The 16,966-nt window shown below is 39.0% G+C and overlaps 1 protein-coding gene across 1 annotated transcript; it reads right to left on the minus strand.

Moving 5' to 3' along the window:
- Nucleotides 1-2,324: 2,324 nt before the first annotated feature.
- Nucleotides 2,325-15,845, minus strand: oser1 (oxidative stress responsive serine-rich 1). Its single transcript, XM_007241873.4, has 4 exons — nucleotides 15,496-15,845; nucleotides 11,553-11,662; nucleotides 11,078-11,188; nucleotides 2,325-3,480 (listed from the first exon to the last, which is right to left on the minus strand). Exons 2-4 carry the CDS (start codon nucleotides 11,636-11,638, stop codon nucleotides 2,730-2,732), a joined length of 948 nt encoding a protein of 315 aa, XP_007241935.2. The 5' UTR covers nucleotides 11,639-11,662; nucleotides 15,496-15,845; the 3' UTR covers nucleotides 2,325-2,729.
- Between the last annotated feature and the right edge of the window lie 1,121 nt (nucleotides 15,846-16,966).

The raw sequence follows: 16,966 nt of genomic DNA on the forward strand, positions 1-16,966 counted from the left end.
TCGGACAGAAAGGTTGTTTTCAGCCATTCGTCTGAACAGAGTAGCACAAGACACTCCCATCAGATTTGCTATTGTCGTCACAGGCAGCCCAAGGTAAAGAAGATGAGAAAGGTGTTCAGTAGGTATTATTATCTGGGGCCGTCCACTTTTGTGTCTTCTTTCAATTTGAACAAATGGATGCAGGTCCTGGTTGTCTCTATACTGCTGAATTGTGTTCTGCAGCTCTCTCAGCTTTTGTTCAACATCCTGGGACACTTAAACATTTTGTGACACAGCATCAAGGAAAACTATTTCTTGCCTACATACAAATTCCAGGTAATCAACATCAAGTGTTGTTTGCTGTAAAGCATGTCACCCGGTCACGTAATCTCTCAAGGATGTGTTGCTTTAGCAGCTCCTAGAAAATGAACAATAAAAGAGATGCAGTGCATTTAAAACAACTGAAATAAGAGAACTTATTTAAGAGAATAAGAGAACAGCATATAGATTGTATGGTAGCTAGTTTGAGGCTAAATTAGGCTAGACTGGTCAAGGCGTATCATGAGTGTACATTAATAAAAGACCAAAAAAAAAAAGATTTAACTGAAATATATGCTTATCTTGATTACCCATGTGTTGCTAGACAAACTCGAAGTCTAATTAATCATGAAGCTCATCACGAAACCCAATTAAACCATAAAAATTGGTCAAAAACATACTTCATGTTGGTCTGTTGTTGAAGTTGGTCAATCAGCTCAGATAATCCAGTTTAACCAATTTTAGCTGGTTACACTGTATCTTACGTTGTAAATATTTGTTTTTGGTCCCATATTTATTAGCTAGCTAAACTGAGAACAGAACAGGGTGTTTTTCCACTATGGAGGATTCCTCAATTGAACAAATATTTTAAGCCTAAATGTTATAATCCCAACAAGAAAGAGTACACCAACTATTTTCCCTTTAGCCAGGTTTGACTTGGTTTAGTTTTCTACTAACAGGCTACTTAACAGAAATAATTCCAACACGCTACTATTATACCTAGTTAGCGTAAGCTAGCGTTAGGTAACGCTATAACGTTATCTCTCTTAACCAAACACGTCAATAGCTAGCTAGCTGCTAATTAGGAAACCTGTTATATCTAGGGATACATTTTGTTAACTAGCATAAGATCTCACAACAAACAATTAACATGATAAATCATTAGAATTTGCATGAAAAAAGGCAAATTAGTTTACCTACCCATCCGATTTGCTGGTCCATTTAGGATAAAATTCAATCCGTCTACGCGCTGCTACACGGCCGGTTTTACATTATTCCACCAAATGCAACAGCGACCCCTAGCGGCAGCTTGTTCGCTTGCTTGTACATTTGTGAATGGGCTGCTGCATTTGTGTGTGGATCAGGTGCAGAAATGCGAAAGGAAAGTCTCAAAATCCAAATTAACACGAGAGAAAATAAACAAAAATACAGCACAGGAAACAGCCTTCTGATTTAATCCACAAATGCAGATGCACCGATGCGCCAAATTGGGGTGGAAATAGTGACAGAAAAATAAAGTAGCAGAATCTCTGAGTTTGGATCAAAATGAGTAACAAGGTTTATTGAGAAGACAATGTGTAGTACAGAAATCTCCTAACTCTAACAGTGCCCCAGTGTCTCTTATACCCCCAACCCTTTGCTTCCTTACTACCTAATATGGGTAACTGAAAATATCACAGGTCATCCTTTATATGTGCTTTAACTGTTAATTCCAAAATCATCCCTATTCTAATTGGCACAACACAAAAACAGCATTTTATTTACTACTTAAACCCACCAGTGATCCTTCACAGAGGTTTTATTAATTTTATTTATTAACTTTAATGATTTTGATGACTGTTAAATACTGGCAAATATGGATAAAAAATCTTATTGCCATTTGCCAACATTGTGTTTTAGTACAACAATTACTGAATTATTTGAACAAGAGTAATAGTACAGATAAACAGTGCCAAATGATTTTAGATTTAGTGCTTAATCTACTGTAATGGAGGAAACACTGTGTCTGCAAAGGCCTCGATTTAAGGCAAATGCTTTTCGGAAACACTAGTAGCATTTAACACTGTACTACATATTTACAGTGTATATAACACTGAATATTAATTTCAGCTTTTGTTAATTTTCTACTCAATTCAATAACTGAGAAGTTGAGAACGTTTCAGGGAGAAATTGTGATTCTATGTTAAGTTTCTGTATGTATTAATGTTTGTGAAAAATCTGTTATCTGTAATCTGCCTGTTTCTTGGAAAGAATTTTGAGTCAACCAGTAGCCAGAAAGTCAAATAAACAGACCACTAAAACATCCCTCCTTCCCCAGAAGAAATGTTTTATTATGAACCAATGTGGAAATGAAAAAAACAACACATGGTAATTAAGAAATTTTACTTGGCATTCCAATTTTGCATATACCAGTAAAATCAAACATGAATCTCTGCAACAGAGCTTTGGCACTTTTGTATAGAAACCAGGCAAACGTAACAAAAAATAAAGAAAAAAGAAAAATCAATTGACAAGTTAGTCATTAGTGTTTCCTAGTCAGTTTAAAAAAAAAAAAATAAACTTAAATAATGTCTTCATGCCAAGCTGTTTTCTATAAACATTCCCATCTTTTATTACACACAATATTCATCTGTAATAATTCTCCAATTTACCAAACAACCTCACAACTAATCAGTATGCAGATTTTTATTTTAAATACTTCCTTGAATGATTTAAGTGTACATCATCTCAGCCATGTGAGACATCTTTTTAGGGATGTAAAGGTAATATTCCATGTAGCCTGAGAGGTCCTCTATAGTGATGTCATCCACGTAGACACGAGCCTGTTCAGAGCATGAACGAGGTGAGGTGGACGCCCCCGGTACAGCACCACTGTTGCTTCCAGTTCTGGAGTTCTGAGTCACATCAGGAGGACCAGGCAGCTTTCTCTCGCATTCAGAAATCACGTCTCGGAGGCCTGTGAACGAATAGACTTCCACGCCTTGCCATGCAGAGCACTGGCACTCTCCCTGGCAACATGAGCAGTGAGCATTCTCCTGAAGCTCGCACAGAGACTTAAAGTCAGACAAAACAGTCGCTGCAGCACCAGTCTCCTCTGAAAGAGCTTGAGAACATTCCTTTCCTGGGCAAGACCCTCCCTCAGAACTGCTCTCATCATCCGAAGGGGTCCCAGTGCGGAGGAGAGGGGAACTTCGTTTCTCTAAAGCAACTGTGACAGGTGTATCATAACCAGCAACCCCAAAAACAGAACAGGGACCAGAAGGAAGAAGCTCCTTCTTAGCTAAAATCCCCAGAGAGGCACCAGAAGTCTCCAGCTCTGGAGTGCTCTTGTGTTTAAGGTGTACAGGAGGAGTGGACATTTTGGAGCTACAGTAAGTAAACTTCGGTGGGTGGAGGATGGGGGATTTTGATCTTCTCCTTCTCTGGCTTCTCACTAAGCCTCTGGGGGACTTTCGTGTGCATCTACAGTCAACAGTAAAACAACAGAAACAATACAACAGTTAAAAAAGGTAAAATAAATATTTTAAACATATTACTTTTTTGCCATGTAAAAGTCTTCTGCCTATAAATTAGATTCCTCAATACAATATTTCAATATGTAAATGAACACGTCTACAGATGCTCTTTAAGAACGTGAAAAGACTCTAAGAAGACTTTAAACAAACTAAAGTCTGACACCCTCTCACATCTAAAGACTTGTCACAGACTTTTTAGTCACAGACTAGTCACAGGCTAAGATTTTGTTAAGACTGGGGTCACTAACTGCAAGACTGCAACTAGATTCTTCCTAAGATTTTATCCCATCATGCTTCTGGGCAGAGGTGGAAAGTAAATAATTACATTTACTCACATTACTGTAATTGAGAAGATTTTATGAGTACCGTATTTTTCGGGCTATAAGGCGCACTTAAAATACTTATTTTTTCCCAAAAATCGTCATTGCGCCTTATAATGCAGTGCGCCTTGTGTATGGATTTTGCTTGTGTTTACTGACCTCGATTTTATGTGGTACACGGCGCTCTGTTGTGCAGAATTCCTCACCCACGCCAGAAAAAGATCCCCCTCTTGGGCTAGCGCGCGGTTACCTTTGACTGCCGTACTGCCTCTCGGCTGTGGCTCAGGGTAGCTAGTTTCCACTGTAGCTCCGTGGCCAGAACAAGGTGCCGGTAAACTTTCCTTTCCACCCGTTCTGGGGTAATAGCACAAACTGTTTCTTTTTAGCGCCCACTTCTAAGTAAAGTTAACCTCTTAACACGCGCTGGCCCACCTGCGGGCCAGAAATATTTAATATTTCATAACTGGCTGTGTTTCTGAATAGTTATGAACAGTTACAGGTTCAATATAGACATCCAATATACCATTTTAAAGCTTAGAATCTCTGCTTTTGAGCTATTTAGCCTATTTAGCGGAATATCCTTTCAGAAAATAAACATTTAGGGCGAAATATGCCTTGGTTATGATTTTAATAATTCATAACTCTCATATCTGCGTTTATCGTTCGTCCATATTTCATCGAATGCGGTCATGTCATACACCATTCGAACCGTCTGGCTCTCCGGATTCCAGAACTGTGCTTTTACTGTAGGATGTATGTTTCATGAATTAGAGCTGCGTCAGAGCGCATGTTTCCAGTAATAAAAGGCTCTCCTTTTGTCCTGGGGTAACCTCCGGTCACTGCCGCCACCCCCCGAACACACACCGACACAGACTAAAGAGAATCCATCAATCCAGTCTCCTGTAATCCACAGTTATATCCAAACAGCGCTGGAAATCACTTCATCCAGAAATGAAACTTATCCAATCTTTATCTCTGTTTTAAAACCGTTTTATTCACCGAATTCGGCACAACACGCTATTATAGTCAGAAGCCTCGCGGAGTAATGCGGTACTTGCTGTGCTTCAACATAATATTATGGTCTGTCGGAGCGTTGCGGCTAACGTTGTCAGGAGCGTCGCGGAGTAATACGTACTTGCTGTGCTTCAACATAATATTATGGTCTGTCGGAGCGTTGCGGCTACCGTTGTCAGGAGCGTCGCGGAGTAATACGTACTTGCTGTGCTTCAACATAATATTATGGTCTGTCGGAGCGTTGCGGCTAACGTTGTCAGGAGCGTCGCGGAGTAATACGTACTTGCTGTGCTTCAACATAGTAATATTATGGTCTGTCGGAGCGTTGCGGCTACCGTTGTCAGGAGCGTCGCGGAGTAATACGTACTTGCTGTGCTTCAACATAATATTATGGTCTGTCGGAGCGTTGCGGCTACCGTTGTCAGGAGCGTCGCGGAGTAATACGTACTTGCTGTGCTTCAACATAATATTATGGTCTGTCGGAGCGTTGCGGCTACCGTTGTCAGGAGCGTCGCGGAGTAATACGGTACTTGCTGTGCTTCAACATAGTAATATTATGGTCTGTCGGAGCGTTACGGCTACCGTTGTCAGGAGCGTCGCGGAGTAATACGGTACTTGCTGTGCTTCAACATAGTAATATTATGGTTTGTCGGAGCGTTACGGCTACCGTTGTCAGGAGCGTAGCGGAGTAATACTAACTGTGCTTCAACATAGTCTTACGGTGTGTGTGTAAGGACCGTGAAATGGCTCCAGTTAAGAGACATGCTTAAGAGACATTTAGTGCGCCTTATAATCCAGTGCGCCTTGTGTATGGACTAACACTAAAAATAGACCGTTCACTCATCGTGCGCCTTATAATACGGTGCGCCTTATAGTCCGAAAAATACGGTAATATGTAATTTTTAAAGTAGTTTTTAAAATGGGTAGTTTTACTTTTACTCAAGTACATTTGACAATTTACTTTTTTTTTTCTTTTTTTCTTTGTTTGGTTTCGTAGCCCAGGCGCAGTTTATTTACTTTGGGATATTTGCGTATTTGTTTTGTTTTTTTGTAATATTACTTTATTATTTTTGTACCGGTGTGTTCACGTTCTCGTTTTAATCTTCTAGAATTTGTTAGATTATACTTTTTTTTTTTTTTAGCATTTTAAGCTTAGTTTAGTTGGTTATTTTCCTATTTCATATCTATTTTTCTGTTTTTATTAAATGTTGTTATTAGCTTATTAGCTAGATTGTTGTCATCTTCTTTGTTATTTAGCATACAGAGCAATTCACTTCAGTGACGCAGCATCGATTCCAATTGTTTACTCCACCTTTCTCACACCACTTTGGGGTGTGTCACCTGAAAGAGTTCAGTGCTGTGTATGATCGAGATGCTATTCTTTTTTTATCGCCCGGTGAACCCTCCTAAAACATCCAGTTCAGCTGGTCCTTCGTCTCTGTTATCTTACAAAGGGGTCCCTCAAAGCACAAAAAATCCTGAAAAAGCCATAATCAGCTTCACCTCCGTTTTCTCACTCTGTAGTTCAGCCTGTGGCGTGTGTGGTGCTAAAGCCATGTCCGTGTGGCGCTGATTGGCTACCACCCAGCGAAACTCGCTTCTCATTTGCATAAAGTAAAAAATCTCATTTTTTTTGCCGCTCGCTTCACCTCAAGAAAAACACATCGCGTCGCTGCAGTGTGTGTTTTGCGGCGCAGTAAACGCACAGACCAGCCGGGGAAAAAGCGCCTTTATAAAGAGATAGGGAGCCCGAGAACTGGCGAAAAAACGAGAACGGGCAGAAACTGAAGACACGCCGAGCTCGAGAGAGAGACAGGGGAGGAATGTACAAAAAAAGTCTGTCCAGAGAGGCATTTTATTATTATTATTATTATTTTTTTACCATAATTCAAACAACCCCACAGGTCAAACTTGTGTTATGATTCAGTGCTTTATCCTATGTGTGTGTGTGTGTGTGTGTGTGTGTGTGTGTATATATATATATATATATATATATATATATATATATATATATATATATATATATACATAATATAATAAATATATATCGCGATAACTATAATAAGCCGGACGATCGGATTCGATAAACTTTATTTTCTATTTCCTGTTTAAGTAACGCTGCGAACAGGCGCAGCACACGATCAGGCAGCGCGCTAAACTGCCTCACAACTCAGCACGAGTGAGGGGTTAGTATATAAACACACAGAAAAAAATGAACACTTTATACTCTTGTATTTTGCTTTATGTAGTTGCCTGCATTCAGGGAGGGGAATAATCATTTGATTAAATATAATTGTATTAATTGCTATTGCAATTTAAATTAAAGAGACAAATAATGTAAAGTCTGCATGTCTGCATATTTTTTTTTTTAGTTTATATATTTGTCCCCTTGTACTTGTTTTAAGGGCCAAACATGTAGGGGGGGGTCCGGACCTGTGTGGATGTATAATGACTTTTTAAAATTAATTTAAAAGCTGTCTGAGCACCTTTTACCCACCCGGCAAGATGTGAACATCCTAGTGTCTGTCCACAAGGCTCTGAGCCTGCTAGCGATTTTGGACATAACTCCCTTATTCTGTCACCTATGAGTAAAAACAAACCTTTAAGTGTAACAGAAAGTGATTTGATTTATATCGTGATTATATATCGATATCGGCTGATACGGAAAACTATATAGTCATAGGATTTTTTTCCATATCGCCCAGCCCTAGCGATGGGTGATAGATACAGTCACTAAGTTCCTGGACTGAGGCAGAAAGAGCTTCTTGGCAGCTGCACCCGTGACTGAGCAGCCCTATTAAGGAGCCACTCTGCTCACCCCAGTAGGGGAGGGGGTTAGAAAAGGTACCCTAAACATAGCCTGCCTCAAAAACTCCTGTCTGGAATACCGCATCATCATACTGCCATCATCTCCAGGGCACTAAGAAAGCTCCACATTGACATTGCAGCACTTTCAGAGACACGACTGGCTAAAGAGGAAAAAGGAGGAAAAAGGTGACGACACTTTCTTCTGGAAAGGAAAGCCCGCAGACGGGGCACGAATCCATGGTGTGGGATTTGTGGTTAAGAACAGCCTTGTCAAATACTTCTATGGTGTACAATAGTGCATGGGCCATAGATTGCCACGGCTGAGCTTGATAGCTTGTATGGTTCTAGAGTAACAGCTATCTAGCATTGGCTCCACCCCCTCTGGTGTATGTATACATAAACTGACAGGGTATCTGAGAATCATGTTATGATCAAAGGACTAAAGTGGTATTAATATTAGGTTAAGCCTTCAAAAATAAGAGTGTTAAAAGAAATTTTGCTGTACCATGGTAGGTCTAATGTGCATATGGCTGCCATACAAATTTCAAGATTTTTTAAATGATTATTGAGGCTTATGCTCTGCTGAGCTGTTTCTCACCAAACATGTCATGATTGGTCAACGAGCCAAGGAAAAGTTCTCAAAAGTAGGATCATGTTGTCTGTGTATATATGCATGCAAGTTTGTGTGTTGATAAGGTCAAAGGTTCTTGTCTTGTGTCCATTTAAGTCTAAAAAAAAGCGATAAAATAGTCCTGAGCATAGACTGGGTATAACTGGACAGAGCATCATCTCTCAAAAGTGATGCGACCACAGGTTGGGCGCCCCCTGCTGTTCGGTTGCAGAACGCTGTGTAATTCAACCTCCATTATTTAAATGCAATGGCTAGTGTAATATCCCCACATAATTCATTTTCTAAAACGTTATTCAGCTCTATTCAAAAAGGTGTGGTTATTGTAAAAGGGCTCGGTTACACTTAGCCGTGGTGGGACCAGTCACTGTATGGGTGGGACCACACAATGTGTGAGCTCTGCAGAGGCAGCCCTCAGGGGTGAGTTTATTCAAAAGAGTAGTCTTTCTCCCTCCTCTGGTCTCTACTGAGCAGACTCAGGTTTCAGGATTGCCAACATAGCGGAAAATTTTGTCTTTTTTAGCGGAAGATTTTTGCCTCAAAATTTTGAATCAAGATCAGCTTAACAGTCTGTATATGTATGTAAGTTTGTGTGTTCATAGGGTGAAAGGTTCTTGTCTTGTGTCCGTTTAGGTTGGAAAAAAGCGATAAATTAGGCCTGAGGCCTTTCAAATCACTGTACCTTCATGGCCATTGTAGAGGGAATAAATGTCCGATTTGGCTCAAAATTGGTAATCAAGATCATATTTTCAGCCGATATTTGTATATAAGTTTGTGTGCTGATAGGGTCAAAGGTTCCTGTCTTTTGTCTATTTAGGTTTGAAATAGTGATAATTTAGGGCTGAGGCTTTTACAAACAAAGTAGATTTTTTGGCGTTGTAAGGGGTGAAAAAAAATTGGGAATCAAAATCTTATTAGTAGTATATCTATCTTTGTAAATTTGTGTGTTGACATGGCTAAAAGTCAAGAACCTTTGAACCTGTAATTCATAAAAACCTACTATTGGCCAATCTTACCAATGTACTGATGCCACAAATTTTCAAAAAAGTCAACTTTTTAAATATAATAATTTACCTACAGGGTCTTCCGATTACAAGACGATTTTTAACATGATCTGTGAAAATTTCTAGGACGAGTTCATAAACTGTGATTTTTAAACAACAGACCACTGCAGAAAAAGAAAGCATTTTTGGTAAAGATATGTAATTGCAAAGATGTTAAGGTTACAGCAATGCATAAAATAAAAAAAAAGAATTATATGTCCAGAAAACATGTAAAGTGAGATATTCTCGATTTTCTGTAATAGCGCCCCCTAGAGGACAGTACTTTAAAAACTTTACAGGATAATAGAAGGCCCCTGGGTACATATGGTGTATACGTATCATAATGATTGGTGAATGTTTAGCCTGTCAAAATCCAGCTGAAATGTGATTGGATGATAGGTCCCAGAAATTTTGATTTATCAAGATGCCCTTTAAGTGACACTTGTAGACCGTGGATTAGACTCTCCACACCAAATTTGAGCTTGATAGCTTGTACAGTTACAGAGAAATCTACAGAAAGGTTTACATCATAATTATGTAGCCCCCTATTGGACTTCTTAAACAAAACTTTACAGGCAACCTCAGAGTCTAGTTCGTAAAACATCTGTAAAGTTTCAGATTTTTTCGAGCATGCATTCCTGAGTTATAGATTTTTTTTTTTTTTTTTTTTTTTGTCGGTATGTGTTTATTTTTTAATTAATTGGCATGGAAATCTCAAAATTTTAAATATAGTTATTGACAATGAGCCTCTCCTGATTTTTTTGCACATATTCTTTTTATTTTTCACTTAAAGCTCTGAGATAAGTTCTCAAAGTAGGTTTTGAACATTATGCTAATTTGCTCAAAATCTTAGTAGGCGGAGCCTAGTGGTTGTCATGTACCAAGGGAGAAGGAAAAAAGGGTTTAAAAAATGTTTGTTTACGAGATTTTTTCAACAACGCGTTTCCATGCGCGATTGCGCCCCCTTGAGGCCCATCGAGCTCATTTTAAGCTCCTGAGTAGCGGAAGGGAGTACTACCAGATGACCAAGTTTTATGCCTCTAGGCCAGGGGTATTTAATTAGAATTCAGTATGGTCCAGTTAGAGAATATTTCGAAAGGCCAAGGTCCGGACTGATTTTTCACTTGTGTTATGATTCAGTGCTATATCCTGTGAGGTTGTTTGAACTATGATAAAAAATATATATAATAATAATAATAATAATAATAATAATAATAATAAAAATTGGCAAAATTTTGTGTACATTTCTCACCTGTCTCTCTGTCACGCTCGGCATGACTTCAGTTTCCGGCCATTCTCCTTATAAAGGAGCAGTAGCCGGAGCAGCGGGACCGCGACCCTGACAACACGGGTTCGATTCCTCGTGAGGAGAGGTGTGTTTATTATATTTTTTTCCGTACCGCGTCTGCACAGATCTGATTGGCAGAGGAGAGCGTTTGGTGATCTTACCCCACACGTGATAGGTCTGTAAGTTTACTGCGCCACAAAGCGCGTATACAATTAAATCCTTCTCTGTAGTTTATCGGTTTGGGTCCGCATTGGAAAACGTTTGGGTCCGGACCTGGACCGTGGTCCGCCTGTTAGTGACCTCTGCTCTAGGCCTTCCGGTTTAGGCTGTGTGATCAGTTTTATGGCAGAAAAAGAATAAGAATAATGATAATAACAATCCTAACAAATACAATATGGTTCCAACACTTCGTGCTCGTACCCCTAAAAATAAATGCCTCTTACCCGAGCCAGTTCTCCTTTGGAGAAGTAATCTTGGGCTTGCCTCCATCTGTGCTGATTCGAGGTCCCTTTCTGGATGCCAAGGCCTCGCATACGTGCACTGTGGTTCCAGAGCTAGCAAGATACACATATACAATGACCAGAACATCCTTACTCACACATTTCATTAGTTTCCTACACAAGCTCTCTCTCCACACAGCTATTATAAACAAAACAGCCACAATATATTTTCCTAAGGCAGAGCCTGTGGCTCCATCCTTTGGCCATCTTAAATGCACATGAACGAATGAGCTATTTTAGCCTCTATTAGACCAAGAGCAGGATTTTTGCAAGTCTAACAAACCATATTTATGCAATAGTGCCCTAGTTTGAATATACTTTTCTTTTTTTTTTATGACGCAGTATACAGCATTACTGTTATAACACCCAACCATAAGAAGAAGAAGAAGAAGAAGAAGAAGAAGAAGAAGAAGAAGACCTCTCAGCATCCACACGCAACTTCTTAAAGGCAGTCTGTAGTGTCTCCTCTTCACACTCCTTTCCTCCAGTCTTCACAGTGGCCATAATAGTGCCTTACAGGGCCTAGAACTGCAAAACAGTCAAATCAAATTTAAAACTTTACTGAGTTTTAAGCAATGTCACTTATTTCAAACTTTTGTCAAGAACGTAACGATTTAGGTTTCATGAAGCCTGGAAATTCTTACAGTGTGCTCCAGCAGGTAATTCACTTAACAATGCAGATTCACTTTCATGGCTGAGTGGGTGAAAGAACACTGAAAGACTAATTTGATTTTAGTACCATTACTAGTAAAGGACAGCAGTGCAATTGAATACTGTTTTTATTCACTAAAAAATAGGGTTGCAACAGTGATACATTTTCATAACCATAAACATCACGATTATTTCCCAATTGTCATAAACCTCTAAGAAGATTAATGATGATTTGATTTTAAACTATATAATGTAGAACTAAAGCATGTTATTTTGTGTGTGTTAATGGTAAACATCCAGTCACAGTAGACTGATATATTATGATTATGCATGGTTAAAAGTTTAGGGTCACAGCGTGATGGCTTGTGGTGATCTTGGCCGGTAGACAATAGAAATGCCCACAGAAATGCCACATGATCTTAAATATATACAGTGACTTGCAAAAGTATTCGTACCCCTTGAAATTCTTCATTTTTTGTCATCTTACAAATATACACTTGTTTTATGTATTTTATCGAGACTTTAAGTGGTTTTCAAAATTTTAATCGTATAAAAATCTGAAAAGTGTGAAGTGCAAATTTATTCTCCCTGCTATAATCTGAACCCCCTAAATACAATCCAGTGCAGTCAACTCCCTTCAGAAGTCACTTAGTTAATAGAGTACGGCTGTGTGCAATTTAGTCTGAAGTATAAATACACATGATCTTTAAAGACCTAATTGGTTTGTTAGAAACCACTAGTGAGCAAACAGCATCATGAAGACCAGGGAACTCACCAGGCAGGTCAGAGATAAAAAGTGTGGAAAAGTTTAAAGCAGGGTTAGGTTACAAAATAAAACATATCCCAAGCTTTAAGCATTCAAATGTGGAAAAAAAGATTTCTAGAACTTCAAATCTACCAAGACATGACCCGTCCACCCAATTCTATTTTGGAGAACATTCTATACTGTGGATTACATTTACATTTTTCCATGGTAGTGTTTTTTTTTTTTTTTTAATTTGGCACTAATTCCTCTTGATTGGCGAAAGTGAGGGCTAGGCTTTTATTCACCAATACTGGTAATAAGCAAATGGCCATGGTATGATTACAGTGCATTTTAATGCCATGGTATACTGTGAAACTGGTTAAAAACAGGGGTTTAACATCTTGAGCTGCATGCTGGACTAGACTGGACTAGAGTGAAATTTTCACTAGACTAAAACCGATTTTTCTTTTTTTGATATTGATATAGTATATAGAATATTGCTATACTGGCTGAAAAGGATATTAAGAGAACTAATATTTTTTTGCCAAGTTGATAGCAAAACTATGAATATTACTTTTCTGATGTTCTGAATGTAATTGAAACTACCGCAGCAATCACAGATGAGCTTTTTTCTGAGTGTAATAATCTAAACATGTAGGATGAAGAAAGAAGGTAACCATATCAAATCACATGAAGATGTTCCCTTAGCTGATATCACGTGATTAGTAAGTTGTAAGTAGTTGAGCTTGTGGAATTTTTCTGTAATTGTATGCTAGTCGCAAAACTGACTGTAGCTCAGTCCTTTTTCTGATTTGGTGTGTGAATGCAGACCCTGATTCAACTTCTCACTCAGCTAACCTAACTGGGTTAACCTGGTCCTACAAATGAACAGTGGCTTAACCTCTTACTGCAGAAGCGCCCTCGAGGAAATGTAGAGAATGATTGACTATTCATCACCAACATCCATACACACATTGTAAACTCCAAATTTAACAGGCACTTTTTTTTTTTTTTTTACATTTTCTTCTGCATTTGATGTTCTCAAATGGAACCTAAATAATGGAAATGAAAGTCTGGAAGTGAACTATTGTTTAGTTTCAATTGTCTACTTCAGTTTAAGCCCTGAATGGTCATTCTGTTGTATGAAAAACTTAAGATATTCCAATGTTATAGCGTAGTAGTGCAAATCGCATGAAAATGAGCATTAAATTGAGCATAAAATTGGATCTGCAGTAAGAATTAATAATGGAAACCTGTCTGGAGTGGTTAAATAGTGATTCTCATCTTCCCCAACTCCCCACATAATAAAAAAGAATTAGACAGAGCAAAATCATTCAAGAGAACACTGCTCCAAAGCTCAATGCTGCGGGGCTTAATACCCCTTTTCATATACTATCCACATCTAATGGCAATACAGGGACTAGCTAGCGTTAGCTAACTGGCTAGCTAAACCAAAGGCTAATAGGTGAGTACAGTTAACCGCGGTCACGCCATCTGCACTTAGAAAACGCTCGGTCGCGCTATCTACACCGAAAACGAGAGTGCGCGTCTAAACCGTGTTTTACGGTAGCTGCGTAGACAGTACACCCGAAGGAGCAGAGACTCAAGCTTCTCGTGCAGAGACTGAAAATGGAACAGAAACTAGTTTTACAGCTAAATAAACATGATTTAACGAGTTCTAATCAACAAATATACACCAGAAAGACCACTGCTTATCTGTAGAACAGTGTAACGTTTTGGAAATGTTTGGACTGGTATTAGATAAGCAAATCAAATTGTAATCATATTACAGCAATTAATTCCTAAATTCACATGTATCCTAAATATATATTTGAAGTGATATTACTGTATCATTTTGGAGTAATTGGATTTAAGTTACGTATCCAATAACTCTAAAAAGATATAGTAATATCCTTTGTTACTCATGTTATTAATAGTATGCAATGTATTCTTCAAGACGGTCTTGGTTTCATTGGATAACAGTTTGATTTGCTGGTTTTATAGGACTTTGAAATGTGGTTTATGCACAACTGAATCAACATTTTTTCTAAGTTTGGTACCCAATTACTCCAAAATGATACATTAATATTGCTTGTTACTCATGTCATGAGTAAGGCTGTCTTGGTGGCTTAGGATAACAATTTGATTTGCTACTCCGAAATCTGGTTTATGCACAACAGTATATAAAATTTTCTTAGGTTTGGTATTCATTTACTCCACAATGATACAGTAATATTGTTTGTTACTCATGTCATTAATAATGACATGGAATGGAATGTGTTCTTCAAGACTGTGTCGGTTTCACTGGACAGTTCGATTTGCTGTTTTAATAGGACTTCGAAATGTGGTTTATGCATAACTGAATCAAAAATTTTCTAAGTTTGGTATCCAATTACTCCAATCTTATACTGTAGGATCACTTTATATGCATGACAATAATAGTATGGACTGTGACCTTCAAAGATTTCAAGGTCTGATTTGATAACAATTGGATTTTTTTTATTTTATAGCACTCTGAAATCTCTTTTACACAAAACCGAATGGACATTTTGGGTATCCAATTACTCCAAAAGCATACAGTAATATCACTTCACACATATATTTGGGACACATGTGAATGAGATCTTGATTACAATTTGATTTGCTCATTTAATAGCACCCCAAAACATTACACTGTTTTACAGACAAGCAGTAGTCTTTCTGGCGTACATTTGTTCATTAGACCTCGTTATGTCATATTTATTTAGCTGTAAAACTGGTCACTGTTGCAATTGTTTAGTATCTGTTCGAGAAGCGCCAGTCTCCTCCTCCGGGTGCGCTGTCCACGCGGCTACCGTAAAACATGGTTTAGACGCGCACTCTCGTTTTCGGTGTGGATAGCACGACCGAGCGTTTTCTAAGTACAGATGGCGTGACCGCGGTTACAGTTAGACAGCGACCTTACAAACACGGGTTTAATACTCACGGCTACAGGGCTCCAGCCCGAAAGACCCAGCCCAGAAGCTTCAGTCCGGGCATGCAGCGAAACCAGGCTCCCGCCTGTATTAGGCCTCTGGTCCTCTCCGCTAAGCTAATGCTAAGCTCCGGCTGCTACGGTTCTGTTTACCGTGTAAAAGCCTCCCTGTTTTTTTTTTAATTTACGCCAATCCGGCCGAAACTGCGCGGCGTTACAACAGCACAGGGTTTCTCACATGTGAACCTCGCCGCGGACCGTGGCGTGTGTGTAAATTTTGCTATTCTATAGACTCTTCTCTGGATCTCAGTCTGTTGTTTACAGCCGGAGCAGCACAGTGACTATGCAGCAGCGCACACTTTGGTGACGTAGAACACATAAAAAGGGCGCGTCACACGGCGCAATTGAAACTTTCAGTAATTCACAGTCGGGGTATGAAGGGTTATTAAGGGTGGCGCTATAAACAAGAAAAGTTCATTTTTCACTTTTTCCTCAATAACTCCAGAACCATAAAACCTACATTCAAAATAATTTTTAATGGATTCCTTGGGTCCATTCCTACAACTTTCCATTGCTAATTTGCATAATATGCAAAACATACTTTTGCAACTAGTCCTAGGTATTTTGACCAATCCTGACATGTTTGGTCTTAAAATACTCATAAGAGCATGGCCTTCAATATTCATCAAAAATTTTGAAATTTGTGAACAATATGGCCAGCATATGCAAATTAGTCCTTCCGGATATATGCACCATTCACTCCAACAGTTAAATTTGGAGCACTGTTTCTCAGCAACCATGCAAACTAGCAAGCTGAAACGTTGCATACAGAATCCATCATACAAACTCTAAAGGATGTTTAAAGGGCAACTTCATCAATCAAAATGGCTGAACACCATCAGCCAATCAGCATTCATCAGGCATTTTGGCAGGCTAAATGTTGCCCTATCAGGATGAAACTTGGGTCTCATGTCCAGGAGGCGACTTTGTAGTGACCTGCAAAGTGGTGAAACAATTTGGTCACTGGGGGCGCTGTTTTAAATAACTAGTATATGTCATTCATACTGTTATTAGTTTTGCCATATTAAGTACAGTGGCTCTGACAAATTTGTAAATGCAACTATGCTTAAATGCTTTCTTTATTCTTTATTAGAGTCTGTAGGTAAACAATCATTAAAAACAAATCAAGAGTAAACTGTACATGGATGCCAAGAGAGGTGCAAGGCCTACCAATGTCAAAGTTGGTGACAAGGTGCGTGTACGGAAGCCCTTCCATGGTGGCAAAGGAGAGAGAGAGTACACAGATCCTTTGTCTGTGCAGAAGCAGACAGGGCAAAGTACATTCATTCTAAGTAATGGGAAAAGGTGGAATCATGCCTTTCTCTCTGCCCAGAGAGTACAGAGGAGGCAACAGGGCATGATGCAGCAAAAGAAAAGACCAGTCCAGCAAAGACTCCTGCAAGATGTATTGCTCGTCATCGAG

The sequence above is a fragment of the Astyanax mexicanus genome, chromosome 5, assembly GCF_023375975.1.
Source record: "Astyanax mexicanus isolate ESR-SI-001 chromosome 5, AstMex3_surface, whole genome shotgun sequence".
In the NCBI taxonomy this organism is placed as follows: Eukaryota; Metazoa; Chordata; class Actinopteri; order Characiformes; family Acestrorhamphidae; genus Astyanax; species Astyanax mexicanus.

What these genes read in the sequence shown, in the direction of transcription:
- oser1 (XM_007241873.4), bottom strand. Translation starts at nt 11,638, where the DNA reads ATGGCCACTGTGAAGACTGGAGGAAAGGAGTGTGAAGAGGAGACACTA. An exon ending in TTGCGTGTGGATGCTGAGAG is followed by an intron (nt 11,189 to 11,552) that starts GTCTTCTTCTTC and finishes GTATCTTGCTAG; the next exon opens with CTCTGGAACCACAGTGCACG. An exon ending in CCAAAGGAGAACTGGCTCGG is followed by an intron (nt 3,481 to 11,077) that starts GTAAGAGGCATT and finishes TGTTGACTGTAG; the next exon opens with ATGCACACGAAAGTCCCCCA.